The following is a 22,315-nucleotide window of genomic DNA, read 5'->3' as shown; positions in this document are numbered from 1 at the left end:
AATACTGGAAAACTCAGTTTTAACCCATTATAATATCAAGAATAAACAATGACCTTTATATAAAAGACCTACCTGGTACCCGTGACCCTCTTATAATTATCTTTGGAATATACTGCTAAGATGCTAACCCCAGAGCCAATGTTCACGAGCAGCAGAGGGTATGGATTTTTCAAATCAAATGGTAACTTCTGACATTTTTCAGAATCAGCAGGGTTTTCAAAGTAATAGCACTGTGACCGTCCATTGAATCCAACTGAGTCAATATATAAAATTCCTTTTATTAAGCAATCTAGTTCATCAAGTTTGCAAAGCTGAAGATCACCTATCTGTAATGAAATAAAAATATATGCAGATTTTTTTAACAAGCCAAACAGCAATAAAAATTCCATTTAATAAGGCATAATATGTCCTTTACATAAGACAAACCATAAAAGTGCTCATTGATGTGTATTATTTGTGCATTCTTTACAGAGCAGATCACAACAAACTGTGGAAAATTCTTAAAGAGATGAGAAATACCAGACCACCCGACCTGTCTCTTGAGAAATCTGTATACAGGTCAAGAAGCAACAGTTAGAACTGGACATGGAACAAGAGACCGGTTCCAAACAGGAAAAGGAGTATGTCAAGGCTGTACATTGTCACCCTGCTTATTTAACTTATATGCAGAGTATATTATGAGAAACACTGGGCTGGATGAAGCACAAGCTGGAATCAAGATTGCCAGGAGAAATATCAATAACCTCAGTTATGCAGATGACACCACCCTTATGGCAGAAAGTGAAGAACTAAAGAGCCTCTTGATGAAAGTGAAAGAGGAAAGTGAAAAAGTTGGCTTAAAAGTCAACAGTCAGAAAACTAAGATCATGGCATCCAGTCCATCACTTCATGGCAAATAGATGGGCAAACAATGAAAACAGTGACAGACTTTATTTTCTTAGGCTCCAAAGTCACTGCAGACGGTGACTGCAGCCATGAAATTAAAAGACGCTTGCTCCTTGGAAGAAAAGTCATGACCAACCTAGACAGCTTATTAAAAAGCAGAGACATTACTTTGCCAACAAAGGTCCATCTAGTAAAAGCTATAGTTTTTCCAGTAGTCGTGTATGGATGTGAGAGTTGGACTATATAAAGAAAGCTGAGCACCAAAGAATTGATGCTTTTGAACTGTGGTGTTGGAGAAGACTCTTGAGAGTCCCTTGGACTGCAAGGAGACCCAACCAGTCCATCCTAGAGGAAATCAATCCTGAATATTCATTGGAATGACTGATGCTGTAGCTGAAACTCCAATACTTTGGCCACCTTATGCAAAGAACTGACTCGTTGGAAAAGACCCTGATGCTAGCAAAGATTGAAGGCAGGAGGAGAAGGGAACGACAGAGGATAGGATGGTTGGATGGCATCACCGACTCAATGGACATGAGTTAGAGTAAACTCCAGTAGTTAGTGATGGACAGGGAGGCCTGGCGTGCTGCAGTCCATGGGGTCGCAAAGAGTCGGACACAACTGAGCAACTGAACTGAACTGAACTACACAACAGATCTGCTTTTGTTGTCTGGAGACAACAAATATAGGGAAGGACTGTCAAGATTCCTGCTCCCACAGATCCAATACACTCTACCTATAAACCACCACAGGAGCTGAAGAAATGTGCCAAAAACCCAAGCAGAAACCAAGATACCTGTTATGGGGACCACAGGGCAGGAGCACAGCTAAGGCCACAGTCCCATCAGAAATCAAACTCTAAGAAATCTAAGACGCAAGGACCTAGAAACATATGGTGCGAGCAACAAGCACTCTTAACATCTACCTTCCAAAGACTACCTTCAAGGCTATACAGCAGTATTAAAGCAGGCCACAATTTATATTAATAACAACCAGCCAAAGGACTGAAAGTGGCCAGGGGACTTCCCCGGTATCCACTGGTTAAGATTCCACCTTCCAACACAGGGGGCCCAAAGAAAGTAAAATATTTCACTATTTAAACTGGTGATAACCTGCGGGGGGTGGAGGGAGTTTAGCACAATCAAAATTTAAAAGTTAAAAGTGTCATTTTCTAGTCATAAGATACACAGTTGAGAATTCACCACTCAAATTAAGCCTTCTTAATAAAAATTCCAGATACTGTAGTCCCTGTGATAGAGGCAAATAACATTAATGTTATCTGCTTTATGATCTAAATGACTGTATGTAAATAATTACTGGATGTTGTCCATAAAAAGGACAAAAGCAATGAAACAACCACTAGAAAGTTAGGAACAATGTTATTTGTATTGTGGGTGTATAAATAAGTCTTTCTCAGGCCATAAAACATAAATAAGTGTTATCAACTTAATTTCATTTAAATAGTTCAGAAAGAATGATTAAATTATTATTCGTATTATGGAACACTGTATAGTAATTAAGAATGAAGAGGATCCTTATGCACATTTTTTTGTTTATTTTTCTCTTGGGCATGCTATGCAGTGTGTGGCATCTTAGCTCCCCAACCAAGGACAGAACTCATGCCCTGTGCAGTCGAAGTGTGGAGTCTTAACCACTGGACACCACCAGGGAAATCCCAAGAATGAAGAGGATCTTTACTCAATTAAGATCAAGTGGGAAGAATTCCAAGACAAGTCAAAAAAAATAAGTAAGCTGAGAAATATTTTATAAAATGATTCAATCTACCTATCTTTAAACCATGTTTAGATGCCCATGTTTATGTCAGTCATGCACAGAGAAACAAAAGATACACAAACCTTTAACAGTGCTAACTTTGGAGAGATGATATAAACTTTCACTTTTTACCTATGAACTTCTACCCCAACCTTCAAACAAACGCTACCAGCATATCTATCTATTCAATATATGCAACAAAGATGCCTCAACTCCATAGAACAACTATTTCTGTTTACAACCAAGTTTAGCCCCGTAAGTCCTCCCCCTTTTCATTCAACTCTTGTTTGATTACATTTATATTCAATTTATTCTGATCCAGAGGAGATGGAAGTTAACAGGTAACTTCATTTTAATCCTTAATTAATCCCTAATTAAGAATATTAAGTTACTCCTCGGATAAAACCCAAACCCTTGAAAATGTTCATGGCTGTACTTATTTCATCTGCTCATGCCCTCCCTGTCACAATGAATTCAATTTTGACTTCCTGACACTTGAATCTCAAGTGTCAGCATTTTCATTAGTGGCCTAAGTGAAATCAAAGTAGTTTTCTGCCACTGTATGCCAACTAAGACCTCCTTTTATCTTTCCCATCCTGTTGTGCCATTATTCCTAATGAATCTCAGGCTAATTGACATAGTTATATGTCTAATACATAGGTTATTTCATCAAATTACTCATAATGTAGGTGTTGTACCAACAAGAAAACTCAATACAAGGAAATCTGATTCACATTAAAAAAGAGACAGGATAAACTCCGTATTATTAGAAATATTTCACTGTGGTTTATTAAATAATCATCACTCCCAATGCACAAGCAGCATTAGTAAGGCATTTCATTTTCATACAGTTTCCAAGAACAGCACTGATGCATACAGATTAGAAACCCCAACAGCCTAGGAGGCAACTAAGGTCTAAAAGCTACTCTGCCTCTCTCCTTGGATTACCACACAACCTCTGGTGGTGGTTTTGTTGCTAAGTCACGTCTGACTCTAGTGACCCCATGGACTGTAGCCTGCCAGGCTCCTCTGTCCATAAGATTCTCCAGGCAAGAATACTGGAATGGGTTGCCATTTCCTCCTCCAGGGGATCTTCCCAACCCAGGGATTGAATCCAGGTCTCCTGCATTGTAGGCAGATTCTTTACCAACAGAGCTATGAGGGAAGCCCTTATTCTCTCTGAATGGTTTTCGAATATGTTTCAAAGACACCTCTCCAGTTAGAGAAATATGTAGGTTTTCTTCTTTCAGTCAGTTCAGTCGCTCAGTCGTGTCTGACTCTGCGACCCCATGGACTGCAGCACGACAGGCTTCCCTGTCCGTCATCAACTCCTGGAGCTTGCTCAAACTCATGCTATCGGGGTGGTGATGCCTATCAGTTTCACCCTTACCTATCAGTTACAATCCAGAGTCCACTATGACCTCAAAGGAAGGGGACCTCCTCTCCTCCTGCTATCTTTCCATTAACTCACAGGGAGAAAAGAAACCACGAAAAACTCAAGCAAAACCTCATTTTAAAATTCATGTCAAAAAAAAATAAATAAATAAAAATAAAATTCATGTCAATCCTATTTATGGTTATACTCAGGTTATGGGAGAAGGAAGATAGAGGACAAAGAAAGAAGTCACAAACACACACTGACACTCAAGCAGGGAGATGGATGAAAAATAACATAAGCAAAGACAGAATCTCTGCAATACCACTTTCACTGGTGGCATAAAAACCATGGTCACTGAAGATATTTTAAATCTACACTGCTCCCTGAAGATGAGAGTCCTGGCAAATTCATTTATCAATTCTACCATCTATGCCCACATCCACCCTCAAAAGACCTAGCCTCAAGGACTTACAGACGCTTACTGAATGAAAACAAAATCAAGTGCCCACTGGCACTCCCCCTAGTGTCCAGACTCCTGGTAACAAGCATGCAGCTCAGGATACACCAAAAGGCATTTGGGGGAAAACAGAATGGTGCTTCCACGGTGGCTCATTCGGTAAAGAATTCGCCTGAAATGCAGAAGACCTGGGTTCGATCCCTGGGATGGGAAGATTCCCTGGAGGAGAGCATGGCAACCCACTCCAATATCCTTGCCAGGAGAATCCGAAAGGACAGAGGAGCCTGGTGGGCTGGTCCACGGTTGCGAAGAGTCAGACGCAACTGAGCGACTAAGCACAGAGAGAGCCCTGTCAACATCTCTGACTAGCCCTGAGGCCTGGAAAATACACTGCTTTGGACCTGAGCTCCTCATATTTCTAAATAGTAAAACCGCCAAGAAACAAGGAGGTTAAGAAAATTAAGTGGTAGATAAGACTGGAAACAACTTTTTAACATGAAATGATATTAATTTTTTAAAATTATTTTTCAATTTAGTTGTTCAAAACAATGATATTAGCTCCTCACTGGTAGTTCCGTCCTCTGCTTATTACAATTTTATTGTTTTTTCATACTAAAATAACAACAAAATGCTACGCATTCAGTGGTTCTGATTCTCAACTCACCTGAATTGGGCAAAAAGTAAACTATACAACAATCTCTAAATGGCAATTCCTATCACTATTTAATCTTAATTTGACTCAAGAAAATTCAAATTCCATTAGAGATGGAAACAATTCCACCACTTGCTATGGGTATTATTTTTAACAATCAAATTACTATAATTGTATATAAGCTAAAAAATGCATACTGTGAGAAAATCCTGCTCAAATTTGTACGCTCCACCTCCAGTGGCACAAAAGACAGTGTGGAGACTTGAGAAGTTTTTATCTCTGCCCATTTGAATAAAAGCAGGCATGTCATGAGTGGGAAAGCGTATAAAGTGCAGATTGCCTTTGCGTCCACACAGAGTCAGGTCCTTCAGCTCCAGGTGCACATCCCGAATACCCGTGGACCCATAAGCCACATTGGAGGTCAGGTACTTCCGAATGCTTTTAAGACTTTCCACTTCTTCCTCTTCTTCTTCAGCAGTGATGTCTTTGGGTTCAAAATAAACCAGCTTGACCAGGGTTCCACCAATATCCAAGCCAAACCAAGGAAAAACTAAATGAGGAAAGGAAAAAAAAAAGTCAAAACAGCTTTTATCCCCCTGAAAACTAAATTCACACTTATTAACCATTTCATACCCTGAGGTTTCCAAGAACCATACAAAATATAAACAAAAAGATCTGAGGGAGAAGAAATATGATTGTCTGATCTGGAAGCAAATCTATTAAAAAAACTACAAAGATCAAAAAGAAAAATATCACGGTGACAGCCAACCCAACTTATAGGCAGAGGAAATTCCGAACCCTGTGTAACGTTATAAGCTCCAGCAGTCAATGTCAATCAATCAGGGTTAAATGGCCATCAACAGAACAGGTATTTCAAAGTTAATACCCAAATTTGTTGTTTAGTCGCTAAGTTGTGTCCAACTCTTTTGCAAGCCCATGGACTGTAGCCTGCACCAGGCTCCTCTGTCTATGGGATTTCCCAGGCAATATTGGAGAGGGTTGCTGTTTCCTTCTCCAGGGGATCTTCCTGATCTAGGAATCACACCTGCATCTTCTACGTTGGTAAGGTAGATTCTTTACCAGTGACTCAAATATCCATCTCCAAAAATCTACCCCAAGACTCCCCTGAAGGTTCAGTGGTTAAGACTCCCATGATCCCAGTGCAGGGGGTGCAGGCTCAAGCCCCGGTCAGGGAACTAGGATCCCACGTGCCATGCGGCACAGCATCCCCCAAAAAATCCATCCCCAAAAAATGCCTTAAGGAGACTGGATCAAGATAAAACTACATTGCCTATACATGTCTTCTCCTCCCATCTTAAATCCTAGAAATGACTAAGACAGATGTATTGATTTTCTAAAGTAATTGTGAGAAACAAGAAGTGACACTATCACCAGAACTAAGCTAACAGAGGCAGTAACTGTCCAGAACCCTCAAGAGAAAAACGCTATTAAAACAGGGAGCAGCTATGAAGGTGGGGGAAGCAGAGGGGTGCTCCATTCAAGGTGTTGATGGGGTAGCCGCCACGGGGAAACAGAAGCAGGCTCTGGTGCAGCTGCAAGTCATATGGTGGGAAAATGCATTTGGCACAACTGCACAGGCCAGTCACTCCCTTCCTCAGCCTCAAAGGAGACAAATTCTTCACTGAGCACAGGCACTTGAGCTCAACAATCAGTATGGCATCCACACAGCTACTATTACCCGGAAGTGGGAAGCCCCTACAACTGGCCACACTTCCCCTCTCTCCCCTACAATCCATCCTGACCAATGAGTAAACTCACAGGGCACCCACCGACAGGAGAATAGCATTCCTTAAACCAGAGACTATCACTTTACAAACCAGAATTACCCAAAGGGAAAGCAACACCACAAAAACAAGATGCTAACATCTTAAGAAACAGTTGCAGGAACAAAGAGGAGGCTTTAAAAGAACCATAAATATTGGCCAAGGTAAAAGGAGATTTCATCCACGAAAAATAAGCTATTGTAAATCAATTATACTTCAATAAAAATAAATTAATTTTAAAAATGAATAAGCTGCCATAAAGAAAAATTAGAAATTAAGATATTATTGCCAAGTATGGTTTTGGCTGCAAGAATCTACACATGTGATAAAAGTATACAGAACTAAATACACATTCACAAAAGAGCTAAGGTTCAATCTAAATAAGGTCTGTGGTATCAATGTTAATTTCCTAGTTGGGGGAGGGGGGGGGTGTTGTTTTTGTCACTCAGTCATGTCCAACTCTTCGCGACCACATGGACTGCAACATGCCAGGCTCCCCTGTCCTTCACCATCTCCCGGAGATTGCTCAAACGCATGTACATTGAGTCGGTGATGTCATCCAATTATCTCACCCTCTGTTGTCCCTTTCTCCTCCTGCCTTCAATCTCTTCCAGCATCAGGGTCTTTTCTAACCAGTCAACTCTTCACATCAGGTGGCCAAAGTATGGAGATTCAGCATCAGTCCTTCCAATGAGTATTCAAAGTTTGATTTCTTTTAGGATTGACTGGTTTGACCTCTGTACATTCCAAGGGACTCTCAAGAGTCTTCTTCAACACCACAGCTCAAAAGCATCAATTCTTTGGTGCTCAGACTTCATTATGGTACAACTCCCACATCCATACATGACCACTGGAAAAACCATAGCTCTGACTAGATGTAACTTTGTCAGCAATGTCTCTGCTTTTTAATACGCTTTCTAAGTTTGTCATAGCTTTTCTTCCAAGGAGCAAGCATCTTTTAATTTCATGGCTGCAGTCACCATCTGCAGTGATTTTGGAGACCAAGAAAATAAAGTCTGTCATTATTTCCCTTGTTTCCCCATCTATCTGCCATGAAGTGAAGGAACCGGATGCCATGATCTTAGTTTTCTGAATGTTGAGTTTTAAGCCAAGTTTTTCACTCTTCTCTTTCACTTTCATCAAGAGGCTTAGTTCCTCTTCACTTTTTGCCGTAAGGGTGGTATCATCTGCATATCTGAGGTTATTGATATTTCTCCCAGCAATGCTGATTCCAGTTTATGCTTCACCCAACCCAGCATTTCGTGTGATATATGAAGCTTTCAAAACCAAAAAAGGATTCTGGGGGGTGGTAACAATACACTTAAGGTAATAATAATAATAAATAAGAAAATAGCTCAGTCGTGTCTGACTCTTTGCGACCCCATGGACTTGTATAGTCCATGGAATTCTCCAGGCCAGAATACTGGAGTGGGTAACCTTTCCCTTCTCCAGAGGATCTTCCCAACCCAGGGATCGAACACAGGTCTCCCACATTGCAGGCAGATTCTTTACCAGCTGAGCTACAAGTAACTCTCAAAAACAGGGTAAGTGGGGATATCCCTGGTGGTTCAGTGGCTAAGGCTCCAGGCTCCCAATGCAGGAGGCCCGGGTTTGATCCCTGTGTGGGAACTAGATCCCACACGCCACAACTAAGACTTTGCAAGTGGCAACTAAATATCCCAGCATGCCACAAGAAAGACCCAACACAGCCAAATAAGTAAATACTTTTTTATTTTTTAAAAAGGCTTAGTGAAAGAAACTCTCCGCAAATATATGAGTCCATTTATATGAAATGCTAGAAAATGCAAACTAACCATTTCTGCATCTGATAGAAAGCCATTCACTGGCTTAGGGAAGGAGAGAGGGAAGGACTGTACAGGGGTAGGAGAAAACTCTCTGTGATAACCCAAATCTTAATTGTTGGGGGCAATAGGGGAGATTTATGGCTGCATATATCTATCAAAATGCATGGAACTGTACACTTCAAGTAGATATAATTTATTATATATAAATTATATTCAATAAAGTCACTTTTATAATAGAAAAATTAAAATATTTCTTTCCAAAATAAAGTTCAACAGATACATTTAATAACAAACAAGCTGCAGAAGAAATAAAGGGAAACAAAACTAAGAAATTCTCCCAAAATGCCTCGAGTATGAAAGAAAGGTAGATATATAAAACACAGAACCAGAAAGCCCAACATCTATGTTTTAGGAGTTGTAGAAATTTTCTGTGGGGAATAAGGGAAGATTTACAGTGACATCTTATTGAAATTTCAGGAAATCCTGAAAACTCCCAAAGGAAAAAAGTGAATTCCTACAAAGATACATAGATCACATAAAGGTAAAATTAGACTTCACACCAGTAACACAGACACTAGATGATAACAGAACACCAGCAAAGTTAGAAGGAAAAATAATGTGAAACTCGTATTCAGTCAGATCAGCTCTCAAGTGGGAGTACAAGAGAAAGGCAATTCCACGCATGAAAGAGCTCAACATTTACTACTCAAAGACCTTCTCTGAAAGAGTTAGTAGATACACTCCGATATAACACTTTAAATCACCCAAAATGATAGGAGTTATAAGGAACAATGATAAGCACAGGAAGCAATACATGCTGACTTTTAGAAAAATAAGCAACATGGAACTAAAATATTTACATGATTTCAACATAGGAAGTCGAAAAGGGAAGAGAAAGGGGAGGGAAGTCAAAGCAAGCAGCAGCTCTGTCTTGTGGGGGAACAGAAAATACAGATTCTGATTATTTCTAAACAAGAATAAAGAAGTGATGGTTTAAATGTGTTAAAAATTTACAGGCAACTCCAGAAGAAGAGAAAATGAACATAAGACCTTCAAACAACTGGAAGGGGCCGGGGGGCGGGGGGGGATCAGTTCAAAAGCAAAGAGAATTCAACTATATGCTTATATAAAAAAAGACATCTAAAATAAGATAACACAAATAGATTGAAGGTAAATAAACAGTAAAACACAATGCAGTTCCATAAGGAGGAGCTGGATGCTTTAAGATGAAAATGACATTCAGTCAAAAATGAGTAAATCAAAATCTTAAGCACCTCACTGCAGACTGATAGAGCAGCTGACTTACATTCAGGAAACATGATACAGTAAAAGTCAAACCTCATGTTTCAAGACCAACACTGCATTTATCAAGGGCTCACAATATAAGGGGTGCCCCTCCAAACAGTGGTCTACCATCCCTAAACTCACTTGCAATTATATATTCATTGACTAAAGCAGTAAGCAGTCATTGACACCATGCTTTGTCACATTTATACAGCTGAATTCAGGTAAGCAAAACAAATGCCTGGACAGTGTTACTCCACTCTATCAAGCAAATATTAACAGAAAGCAAATACAATACTAGAAGTCTACAAAGCATTCAAAACAAAAAGCATTATAAGGGGACAAAAAGAAATTATGTCACGTGCATATAAAAGTATAATTGATATGACCCTGACATATGCTTCAAAAAACATTAAAAACAAGAAATTATCAAATCTACAAATCAGCAGATCTAAAATTCCAAATAACAAAACCACACACACTTTCCACAATACCTCAAAATAAGAAATTAAGGGGACTTCCCTGGTGGTCCAGTAGTTAAGAATCCACCTTGCAATGCAGGGATGAGGGTTCAATCCCTGGTTGGGGAACAAGATTCCACATGCCACAGAGCAATTAAGCCCACATGCCACAGTGAAGACCCGACACAGCCAAATAAACTATTTTCCTAAAAAGAAATGAATCCAACAGACACGAAGAAATAAGTCTATCCACCTGGAAATCTTCAAACTCACTTCTATTAATTCTGAGATTGAAGATGAAATCAAAACAAAATGTGTTTTTAAATGAATGACAATGAGAACTCTATGTGTCAAAAAGAATAGGATATCTACCCAAGGTGGAACTCCAATGGACACTTCTAGCCTTAGATATCAAATGTATTCAAAATATGGAAGTCTAAATGAAAGAGAATGTCACATATAATTTGAAATGCTAAAAAAATAAAACAGACCCAAAATAAGCAGAAGAAAGTTATTAAAGATGAAAGCAAGAAGTAAATGTAATTAGAAAAACATCATTGTGAACAAAGCCACAACAGAGCTAATCAGTAAAATCAAGCTTTGAAAAAGCCATTAAAACAAACAAATTTCTGGTAAGTATATCCAAGAAAAAAAAAGATATAGCTTTTCTTTAGACCAAAAAACAAAAAAAGTCAAGGAAGATGAAGTACATAACCAGAAATTGTACAAATAAGCCAACTTACAATCTATGTAACAGTGAATTTAAAATGTACCATAAACAGAGAGGAAAAAAGAATACAAAGAGAGACTCAAAATGAAGTAGAAAACGCAGTCAAAAGCACTGAAAAAATTTTTAAAGGTCAAAGATCTACCACACAACCAACAACAAAAAAGTACCAGGCCCTGACAGTTTCCAGGCAAACCACTAACAGCTTCTGGGGCACATACACACAAAAATCTAGAAAGATTCTCAAGTCATTCTAACCTCATCAAAACTACAGAAGAAGTGTCCCACAACATAAATGCAAAAACATTAAAGTATTAAACAGAATCCGGTTATGCAGTAAGAGTAATATACCACAGCCAAAAGGGATTCTTCTCTGAAAGGCAAGGACAGTTTTCACAATTAAAATTCCACTTAAGGAGAAAATGTGCATTAGTACATTGAAGGAGAAAAACCATGATTATCTCGATAAGACTCCATAAAACAAAAATTAAGATAAATTCTGTTGGCTTAATTGGCCAACAGAATTTAAAAATTTTTAGTAACTGGACACACCAAAAAAAAAAACACATACCAATAGCTTTTCCTATATAAGCAAAATCCAGCAAGAAAACAATATGAAAAAAATGTCATGCATAAAAAAAAATTTAGAAATAAATACTAAAATAATATGAAAAATGTCATGCATAACAAACCCATAAAATATTTAGAAATAAATACTAAAACATGTATGACTATTATTAAAATGATGTACTGAAAGACATAATGATGGAAAGATATACCATGTTCCAGGAAGGAAAACTTTACTATTAAACACCAATTCTCCCCCAAATTAATCTAACAGTGTCAATGCAATTCTAAAGAGAAGAACACTGCGGCTGACTCCCCAGCAGCCATTCACCTCAGTTGCAGGGAGTCATGATTTTTTCTTTTTTTAAATGCCCACAGAAACTCCATTCCCACTGCATAAGTCATGAAGTCTGGCCCTGACTGGAAGAATAAAAAGTTTCTGCAATCATGGAAACAACAATGTTAGGTATGACTGAAGCAAGGAGATTCAATTCCTATTTTTCTACTAAAAGCACCATTCTTTAAGTATCAACTTTAAGATGATGCCAACCTTGTGGATAGCAAAGACAGAGCACTCTACTAACAAATATATCTCATCAACAGCACTGGAATCTGAAGTTTTGGACATAACTAACACCAATGGTCTTTAGATTGCAAGGCTTAAAACAAATTAAGCCTTTTTCCCCTTTCCTTAGATTAAAAAGGTGAAACATTAGTTTACTGGCTATTTTGTTTTAAATGATCATCTATTAATAGCCAAGCACTTCACTGCATGAACTTAATTAATGTTTACAATAACCAAGCAAGGTAATCACCCCACTTTACTTTCAGTTAAGAAACTGAAGTGCGAAGAAAGGAGCCCAGGGTCACAGTCAAGAAAAGGAAAAGGTGGGACTCAAGCCCAGATTTCCTAAATCCTTTAACAAGTATCTTTTAACCAGTGTATATACAAACCTATGAGCACAAAACACATATTTGGGGGTTAATTTTTTTTTTTTTTAATAAAAAGTAGTTTAAAAAAATACACATACCTTAGGAAAAAGAGGTATGTTGGTATTCTTACCAACAATCTGTAAGAAAAAGTAAGGAGTCTTAGGCTGAAAGAGTAAATAGCTCAGTTCATAGTCTTATTCACTGGTTTCAGACTGCACTGGTTTCTGGCTTTTCCATTATACTACTAATCAAACCATTTACATACCCATAAGAACTGAAAGACAATGAAAGACATGGGAGGTCCATTAGAAGCACGCTCTCTGATAATCTCTCAGCCCATACATTCTGTTATTTCTAAACATTCAGCCTGTCAAAGGGGGGTTAGATCCTTCTCAATTAACTGAGAGACTGCCCCATATACTATAACATAACTGGATTAAGCCTCCCAATTCTCATTCAAAAATTACGTATTTCTTGCAAGAAAAGACATGGGAAAAGTAGCTTTTGCTATGCCATCAAACCCCTCATCTCTTAAAGGAAGGCCTATTTTATCACTTTCAATTTTCACAGATATTTGAGTCTATTTTCAGCCTTCAGCATATTTTCTGATATATTTCCTCCAAGGCACTCTGTCTAGACAAAGTGCACTTGACTTAGGATACTTTCCTAGAAAGAATTTAAACTTTCTCTCACAAATCTATGTAAAATCATTATTAGCACTCTGATAATAGGTGCCAACAACTGAAATGCTTTCCAATGAGAAATATATGATTTATAAAAGTGTGCTCAATTTTTCAACATTATGAACTAAATCTTTACCACCACACATGGTTAAGACACTGCAAACCCAAACCCCTAGGCTGCTCTAAGCAGAAAGCTTTGGCCTCAGATTAAAAGACAGACCTCAAAAATATTCCCAAAATAGTTTAACTCAGGGACCAGATACTTATAAAATACTACCTACTATAAAACCAGCAGAATCAATAATAAATTTTATATTCAAGAAGTATGAATAACAAAACCTAACAGCCAACTAAAAACTGCAAGATAGCGTTCACTTTTAGAAAGCAAACTTTAAGCCATTATAAAGGACTTTCACATCTTAGTCTACCTTGCTGACAAAAACAGAGAAAACATTGAGAAAGAAGTGTTTAAAGTTACGAACTTCATACCCCCAAGTTATGAACCTGAAAAGAGCTCACAAGGTTATAAATTTAAGCCCAAAGAACCTCAATACTTTTTTTTAAAGTATTTATTTTCGGCTGCGCTGGGTCTTCCTTGCTGCTTGGGGGCTTTCTCTAGTTGCTGCAAGCGGGGACTGCTCTCTAGTTGCAGCGCCTGCTTCTCACCGTGGCGGCATCTCTTGTTGTGGAGCACAGGCTCTAGGGCGCACAGGTTTAGTCGCCCTGCAGCATGTGACATCTTCCCAGGACCAGGCATCAAACCCCTGTTCTCTGCACTGGCAGGGAGCTTCTTAAGCACTACACCACCAGGGAAATCCCTCAATGCTCTTTTAAGTGACCAGTTAATGAACTTCCCTGGTGGTCCAGTGGTTAAAAATCCACCTTGCCATGCAAGGGATGCAGGTTCTATCCCTGGTGGCCGAACTAAGATCCCACACACCACGGAGCAACTGAGCCAGAGTACATACAGCAACTACCGAGCCCATGCCACAACTAGACAGTTCATGTACCGCGAGGGGAGACCCTCTTGCCGCAATTAAGACCAGATGCAGCCAAATGAATTAAAAAAAAAAAGCATCCCCTCCTACTCTGTCCCTCAAAAATGGGCTACAAAGAAATAGAAATCTAACTTTCCCTGAGCTCCTGGTGGTGGCCCTTTCTAATTCCCTAACTGAAGATAAACACTGCACCAGATAAAAGGCAGCCTCACAGGACCCAGGCACCAGTCTCATTCTGACAACACTGATGCGCCCCCAAATACCAAGGAAAAGCTAACTATTTTCTAGATTAGTACTATCAAGCGACAAACAAAAGCTTTACTTTCTAGACTAATGGAGGTTAAGGACATTCAATGATTGGTATGAGTTCAAAATCAGCAGGTCATGAAACTTTCCCTGGAGTGCTGAAACATGCTTTACATGCTTAAACATCACCTTCCAAGATCCAGCTCATCCCCCCACACTGCCATAAAGCACTGTGATCCCCGAGTTCCACACACCTCCTGCACATCTGCTGTACATCTGGGGCTCCAGATTAAAATGTATGTTCTCTTGTTACATTTGTCAAAATCGTACATTTTACTGTATGTAATTATGCCTCAATAAAATTTTTTAAATTGGAGCTTCCCTGGTGGCTAAGTGGTAAAGAATCCACCTATCAATGCAAGAGACACGGTTTGAACCCTGACCCGGGAAGATCCCATATGCCTTGGAGCAACTAAAGTCCGTGTGCCAAAACTACTGAAGCCTGGGCACCCTAGAGTCCCTGCTTCTCAACAAGAGAAACCATGGCAGTAAGAAACCTGTGCGCCACAATGAGAGAGTAGCCCCTTCCTGCTGTGACTGGTGAAAACCCCATGCAGCAATGAAGACCCAGCACGACAAAAATAAATAAACTTAAAAAAATAAGATTTTAACAATTAAAAGATGTTTTTGGACCTCTCTGCAGATCAGAGTTTTTGTTTTTTAGCTTCTGAGTGATTCCACCACTACTCTGGATTATGTCTCCTGTACCTTCCAAGATGGGGAAAGTCCAAGAAACACCAGGTCTGACGTCAGACACCCGAAACTAGAATCAAAACACAGCTCCCTTACTAACTCTCTATATGGCCTTGGACCAAGAGAAAATTTCTGAGCCTGTTTCTTCATCTGGAAACTGGAGATCACAAATACCCATCTCAGAGAATAACTGCAAGACTCAAAAGAAATGTATATGGCACAGTGTTTAATATAAACACCTAAGTATTATGTTACTATCATTAGCATCTTTGTTTCCATCATTTTAAACCAATCTTTATATTTCTCTCAGACCTATGAGAAGGAAATGGCAACCCACCCCAGTACTCTTTGCCCGGAAAAGCCCAAGGACGGAGGAGCCTGGTAGGCTGCAGTCCACGGGGTCACCAAGAGTCGGACACGACTGAGTGACTTCACTTTCACTTTTCACTTTCATGCATTGGAGAAGGAAATGGCAACCCACTCCAGTATTCTTGCCTGGAGAGGCCCAGGGATGGAGGAGCCTGGTGGGCTGCCATCTATGGGGTCACAGAGTTGGTCACGACTGAAGCGATTTAGCAGCAGACCTATGAAACATACTCCAGCTAATCTAAAATGTTCAAAGAACTTCTTAGACACACACATACCTAGCCATCTCTCTAATGACTGCGATGTGTGGTGTTAAGTCTGAGATGGGGACAGATTTGGGAATCATGCTGCTCTAGGGAACATGTGTAGCAGAACATGACTATAATCAGGGTTCATAATTCCTAAGATAAACCAAACAGCTCTTTCTAATTTCTAATAACAACTAGCCTCCTATACCTTTAGATAAGTAGTACAATAACATCAGAATGAGGTTTCCGAACAAAAAAGGTGGCACCACCCTATACCTAATTCTAATAAAAAATACAAAGATTTCACCTTTATTGAATTCTCTCAAAGTTAACACCAAAGCATAACTCTTGAAGGGATCAGCAGTCAATACAGCTAACTGGTGTGAAGTGAAGTGAAAGTCGCTCAGTCATGTCCCCATGAACTATAGCCCGCCAGGCTCCTCTGTCCATGGAATTCTCCTGGCAGGAATACTGGAGTAGATTGCCATTCCCTTCTCTAGGGCATCTTCCCGACTCAGGGATCAAACCTGCATTGGCGGGCAGGTTCTTTAGCACTAAGTCACCTGGGAAAGCCCTTTGTGAGTTTATAATGAACTCACAGTCCTTATAAGAATCATGAAAAGCCATCTCTCAGATAACGAGACCTAAAGAAATAGACATGGTAGTGTTTTTCCTTCCATTTGTTCTTTCTGTATTGTCCAGTGGTACACCTGTTAGCAAGCTTCCCTTGTGGCTCAGCTGGTAAAGAATCTGCCTGCAACGCGGAGACCTGGGTTCGATCCCTGAGTTGGGAAAATCCCCTGGAGAATGGAAAGGCTACCCACCCCAGTATTCTGGCCTAGAGAATTCCACGGACTGTATAGTCCATGGGGTCAAAAGGAGTTTATTAAAACTTTCAGAAGAGTACATGAAAAAAATTTTTAAAGAGTGCCTGACTTGTGGCAAACACCCAAATTACAATACTTACTTAGAATCTTTGTAGTCAATGGTCACAAAGAGCTGGCTGCCTGGCTGCGATTATTTGCTGAATCTCTGGAATTGAGGCAGTTCAAAACCATGAAGGAGTTTTGCATCACTTAAAAATGAGGTGCTTCTCAACACCAGGCTCTAAAAATGGCATAGGCTGAGAGTATACAATTTCTTTTCTTTTTTTCTTTCCTAACTTTCTTTCAAGAACACGGGGAAAGACAAAAGAACTGAAAACTCTCAAACTTTTCACAGCCAACTAGAGCTGCATTTAATATTTAATCATCCAAATCATAGAAGAGTAAAGCAAATGGGTTGTTGGGCTGAGGTACTATCCAATAAAGACTGAGGTACTATCCAATAAAGACCTTACTGCCACTTTCTCACTCTCAAATTCTGCGTTTAAAACAAGTTGGTTTCCTGAAATAGGAATCTGTCAACAAGCGAAAAAAACAGTATAACCATATGGATTAGTAAACTGTTATTCCATCCAAAAGTTCATATTAGAGTATCAAGACAGTGGATATTTTCAAGAGTTGCAATGGCCGCTTGATAGAAGACTTGAACTGAAGACCCGTAAAGAGAAAGGGGAAGGAAAAAAAAAAAAAAAAATATATATATATATATATATATATGGACTAGACCACAAAGCAGAAAAAGAGACGCTATAATAAAACAGGGAAACCGATTCTTTGGGAAAGGCATGTGCAATCGCCTAGACGGTAGTCAGGAAGATGTCTTTTTCCCTCAAAAGAAAAATTCCTAAAAAGCCCAGAACGCAACAATACTGAATTGTGAACATCGGCAATGAGATGGAAAGAAAATAGAGACGATATCTGGATGAGAGAAGACCCAAATTGTCATGGGAAGAAAAGCAGCCAAAGCTTAGCGCACAGAACACGGAATCCAGTTTTAGGCTTGCAACAACTCAACCATCTCCCTTGAGCCCAAAATCTCCAGATAAAAAGGATGTAACGTCTTGAAGAGACATTGGTGATTCAAACAACTCAGGGGGGAAGGGAGGTGGTGAAAGAGAGTGAAAAAGAAGCCTTCTCGAGGAAAAAAATCATGTGACTCTCGGACAAAGAATGCACAAGGAGCTAAGAACCGGAGAAAAGGTCCTGAGAAAAGACTCTCCACTCGGACAACTGAGAAGCAGAAGAGCGAACCACTGCACAAAAGGGGCGGACGGAGCCGAACCCGAGGCCCTCGTGTTGGGGGGCCTGAGGCCTGCAGCCTCAAGCACCAACTGGGACCACCGTGCGGGGGCACTGTCTCCGCGCCGGCGCGCGCGGGAAAAACGGCGGCCGGGCCGGAAGGGGGCAGGGCGAGGCGCGAAGGCGCCCCGCCGGGCACTTACGCGGCCGCTTCTTCCGGAGGCTTTCGACTCGCTGACGGGAGGCCGAGGTAGCGCCGCTGTAGGAACCTGGCCGATCCCGCCTTACGCCCTCCACCGAAGGCGAGGCCGAAGCCGAGGCCCCGACGGCAGGAGCTGACGCGCTGTTCGCCCGGCGCCGCAGTGGCTCCCGCCGCCGCCCATCGGGGCCCCCGGGCACCGGCTCCCGGGCCGACGAGGCAGAGGTGGCGGCGGCCCTGCCGTGGCGCTCCATGGGCACGGCAAGCCAACCGGCTCCCATCCGCAGCAGCCACCGCTGCCGCCCGAGCCAGCCCCCCAGCGCTGGTCCCCTTTTCGCCTCCTCCGCGGCAAGTCAGTCGGAGCAAAAGAGCACCTTCGGCAGGCCGCCTCTTCCGTTGCGCCAACGCGAAGCAAGCCAATCCAAGCTGGTTGGGGGCGGCCCGACGGCCTCCTGTCCAATCGGCTCTCTAACTCGAGGCGAATCGACCGCGCCTCCGTCCAATGAAAAGCTCCCAGGACGGGGCGGAGCAGAGGACGGCGGGGGAGGGGATCCTGGCTGGGCGGAGGTGGAGAGCGGTGTTGCCGAGCAGAGCGTGATGGTGCCGCCGCCCAATGGACTAGTGGGTGGAGGGGCCTGCACCTTCTTCCAGCCTCTGCACCCTCCTGAGCTAGTAGTGCACAAGTCGGCGCTCCGGTCCCCGGAACTCTCCCGGGAGCCGCCTCGCGCCCCGACCCGCAGCCCGCGTCCCGTCGTCTCGGCTTGCCCCTCCCCTAAGCCCAGCAGTGTCCCGCAGGGTCTGGTCGCAAGTGTTGGCGAACGGAAGGGCTTGAACCGCGGCTGAACTTAGCTTTTGTCTTGATTCTACCGCTGCAGTCTAGACCACCAGTCCTCCGCGCTCTGTTTAACCGCCACCCCCTCCCCCATCACTCCCACTGGCGGGTTTGGGTAAAGAGCCCTCCATTCCTCTTGCGTTAGAGACTGTTCCCAGTACCAGAAGGAATGAAAGGACTGGGGTTGGTATCCATGGCAACTGGAAGAAAGAAGTGGGTTATAAATCCTTCACCACCCTCCTGTAGTGAAGGAGGGAGGGTGTGGGAGCCAGGAAGTAGGGTTGGCTTTTGTATGGAATCTGGACCCTCCTGTGTGGTGTGCGCTGGGGGACGTAGAAGGGTTTGGTGGTCGCCTCGGGGCCTGGGTTGTTGGAGATTTTGCTTAGTTGGTTTTTTTTATTTTTGAATCATCACCTTTTGGGGGGCGAGAACATGGTCACCTCCAGCCCTGAGATACTCACCGGAGATACTGAAGGTCCATCCAAGCAGCTCTTCTCCCATAGGTTGCCCACGCCTGGAATGATCCACAACGCTGTTCCCCCTAGGCACTCCGTCAAGTTTAGTGGGATCTGGCTCACTAATTATATCATAAGTGCTTTCCCTCAGAGACTGTAATGCCCCTTGTGTTCATCTTTCCTGTTAGTTAAGACAGCTAGTGGTAGGTTGAACAAGAAGGATGAGCTTTTCTCTTGCTTGTTGAATAGAATTACCGTGTTCACCTAAAACTAGCTCCCCTCACTGTAGGAATAACTCTGGAAATCCAATTTCCTACCTCTGGAAATTCTGTCTCCTGCAGGAAGCCACACCATAGGCATCCTACAAGAACCAAGAAAACCTATAGCTACTCTTCTAAATCTCGGTGCCCAACAGTGCATATTCTGCCTCCCCCAACAAAAAATAATATGGTTTTCCTTGACTTCAGGGACTTTACATCAAGTCTCTGAGCTACAATAAATCATTCTGAAGAATCAAGAATCATCACCTGAGACACCAAGACAAACCGAACATCAAAACAACAGTTGAAATATGTGTACCCTTTCTTTTTTATGTGTCTTTCAGTTCAGTTGCTCAGTCATGTCCAACTCTTTGCGATCCCATGAATCACAGCACACCAGGCCTCCCTGTCCACCAACTCTCCGAGTTCACTCAAACTCATGTCCATCGAGTGGGTGATGCCATCCAGCCATCTCATCTTCTGTCATCCCCTTTTCCTCCTGCCCCCAATCCCTCCCAGCACCCAGGTCTTTTCCAATGAGTTAACTCTTCGCATCAGGTGGCCAAAATATTGGAGTTTCAGCTTTAGCATCAGTCCTTCCAATGAACACCCAGGACTGATCTCCTTTAGGATGGACTGGTTGGATCTCCTTGCAGGCCAAGGAACTCTCAAGAGTCTTTTCCAACACCACACTTCAAAAGCATCAATTCTTCAGCACTCAGCTTTCTTCACAGTCTAACTCTCACATCCATACTTGACCACTGGAAAAACCATAGCCTTGACTAGATGGACCTTTGTTGGCAAAGTAATGTCTCTGCTTTTGAATATGCTATCTAGGTTGGTCATAAGTTTCCTTCCAAGGAGTAAGCGTCTTTTAATTTCATGGCTGCAGTCACCATCTGCAGTGATTTTGGAGCCCAGAAAAATAAAGTCTGACACTGTTTCCCCTGTTTCCCCATCTATTTCCCATGAAGTGATGGGACCAGATGCCATGATCTTAGTTTTCTGAATGTTGAGCTTTACATGTCTTTACGTGTTACTTAATCCTCCTAGGAACATTTGGATGATGTGGCAACTTATTCAGAGGCATACAGCTTGAAAAACTGACAGTCTGGATTCCTGAGAAATTCAACTACTTACTGCCTTATGATAACCAAAAGGCACAGGTTCAGTGACATTCCAATAAATTACTGGGAGGCTTTTTCTTGTTTTAAATACATACACACAGCTTCACTCACTAGTGTGGACTTGCAGTCTGTGGCTGTCATTAAAGTTTATCCAAAATAAAAGATGAAGCAGAAACAAATGACAATTAGGCAAGGTGTTTATAATCCTAAGTAAAAAAAATGTAAATTGGGGAAAAATCATACATGAAAGAATACATACTATATGTCTCCACTTATGTGAAGTTCAACATTGATAAAAAATGTTAGGGACTTCCCTGGTGGTCCAGTGGTTAGGACTCCATGCTTCCACTGCAGGGAACTCACGGTTGTCCCTGGTGAGGGAATCAAGATCCTGCAAGCTGTGTGGCACAACCAAGAAAAGTAAAAGTTAAAAATGATCAAAAATCCCAAACAAATGCTGGAGAGGATGTGGAAAGAAGGGAACCCTTCTGCACTGTTGGTGGAAATGTAAATTGGTACTGCCACTATGGAGAACGGTATGGACGTTCCTGAAAAAACAGCTACCATATGACCCTGGAACCCCACTCCTGGGCATATATCCAGAGAAAAACATGGCCTGAAAAGATGCATGTACCCCCAATGTTCATTGCATCACTGTTTACAATGGCCAAGACATGGAAGCAACCTAAATGTCCATTGACAGAGAAATGGATAAACAAGATGTGGTATATATATACAATGGAATAATACTAAGTCATTAAAAAGAATGAAATAAGGCCATTTACAGTAACATGGATGGACCTAGAGAGTGTCATACTGAGCGAAGTAAGTCAGAGAAAGAAATATCATATGACACCCCTTGTATGTGTAATCTAAAATGATACAAAAGAACTTACTTAAAAAACAGAAAGAGACTCACAGACTTAGAAAATGAACTCAAGGTTCCTGACGGAGGAAGGGATAGTTAACGACTTTGGGAAGGTCACATACATACTGCTATATTTAAAGTGGATAACTAACAAAAACCTTTTGTATAGCACATGGAACTCTGCTCAATGTTGTGTGCCAGCCTGGATGGGAGGGGGTTTGGGGGAGAATGGACACATGTGTATGTGTGGCTGAGTCCCTTCACTGTTCACCTGAAACTACCACAACATTATTAATTGGCTATACCCCAGTATAAAATGTTTTTGGTGTTAAAAAATAATAAAAATAAAATAAATAAATAAATGATTTAGAAGGAAGAATACTTGTTACTTTGAGGGGTGAGAAAAGAGTAGTAGGTAGAAGATACCAGATAGGCTTCTAAAAGGCTGCTA

General features: G+C 41.4%; 1 protein-coding gene across 3 annotated transcripts in view; it reads right to left on the bottom strand.

Annotated features, from left to right (window-relative positions):
• PANK2 (pantothenate kinase 2) overlaps positions 1 to 20,245 on the bottom strand; it is a 30,555-nt gene extending 10,310 nt beyond the window's left edge. Inside the window, exons 1-3 of one of the 3 annotated variants that reach the window (XM_006072934.4) lie at positions 18,327 to 20,233; positions 5,343 to 5,695; positions 73 to 326 (exon numbers count right to left, since the gene is read on the bottom strand). In XM_006072934.4, the coding sequence (XP_006072996.1) occupies positions 73 to 326; positions 5,343 to 5,695; positions 18,327 to 18,603 (884 nt within the window). In that variant the 5' untranslated portion in view covers positions 18,604 to 20,233. Of the gene's footprint in view, positions 1 to 72; positions 327 to 5,342; positions 5,696 to 18,326 lie in introns of all 3 variants that reach the window. The other 2 variants (XR_003103125.2, XM_025264025.3) reach the window with 2 other exon arrangements.
• Positions 20,246 to 22,315: the final 2,070 nt, after the last annotated feature.

The sequence above is a fragment of the Bubalus bubalis genome, chromosome 14, assembly GCF_019923935.1.
Source record: "Bubalus bubalis isolate 160015118507 breed Murrah chromosome 14, NDDB_SH_1, whole genome shotgun sequence".
Lineage (NCBI taxonomy): Eukaryota > Metazoa > Chordata > Mammalia > Artiodactyla > Bovidae > Bubalus > Bubalus bubalis.
Note: the sequence above shows the minus strand (reverse complement) of the source record. Positions and strands in the feature narration are given on the sequence as shown.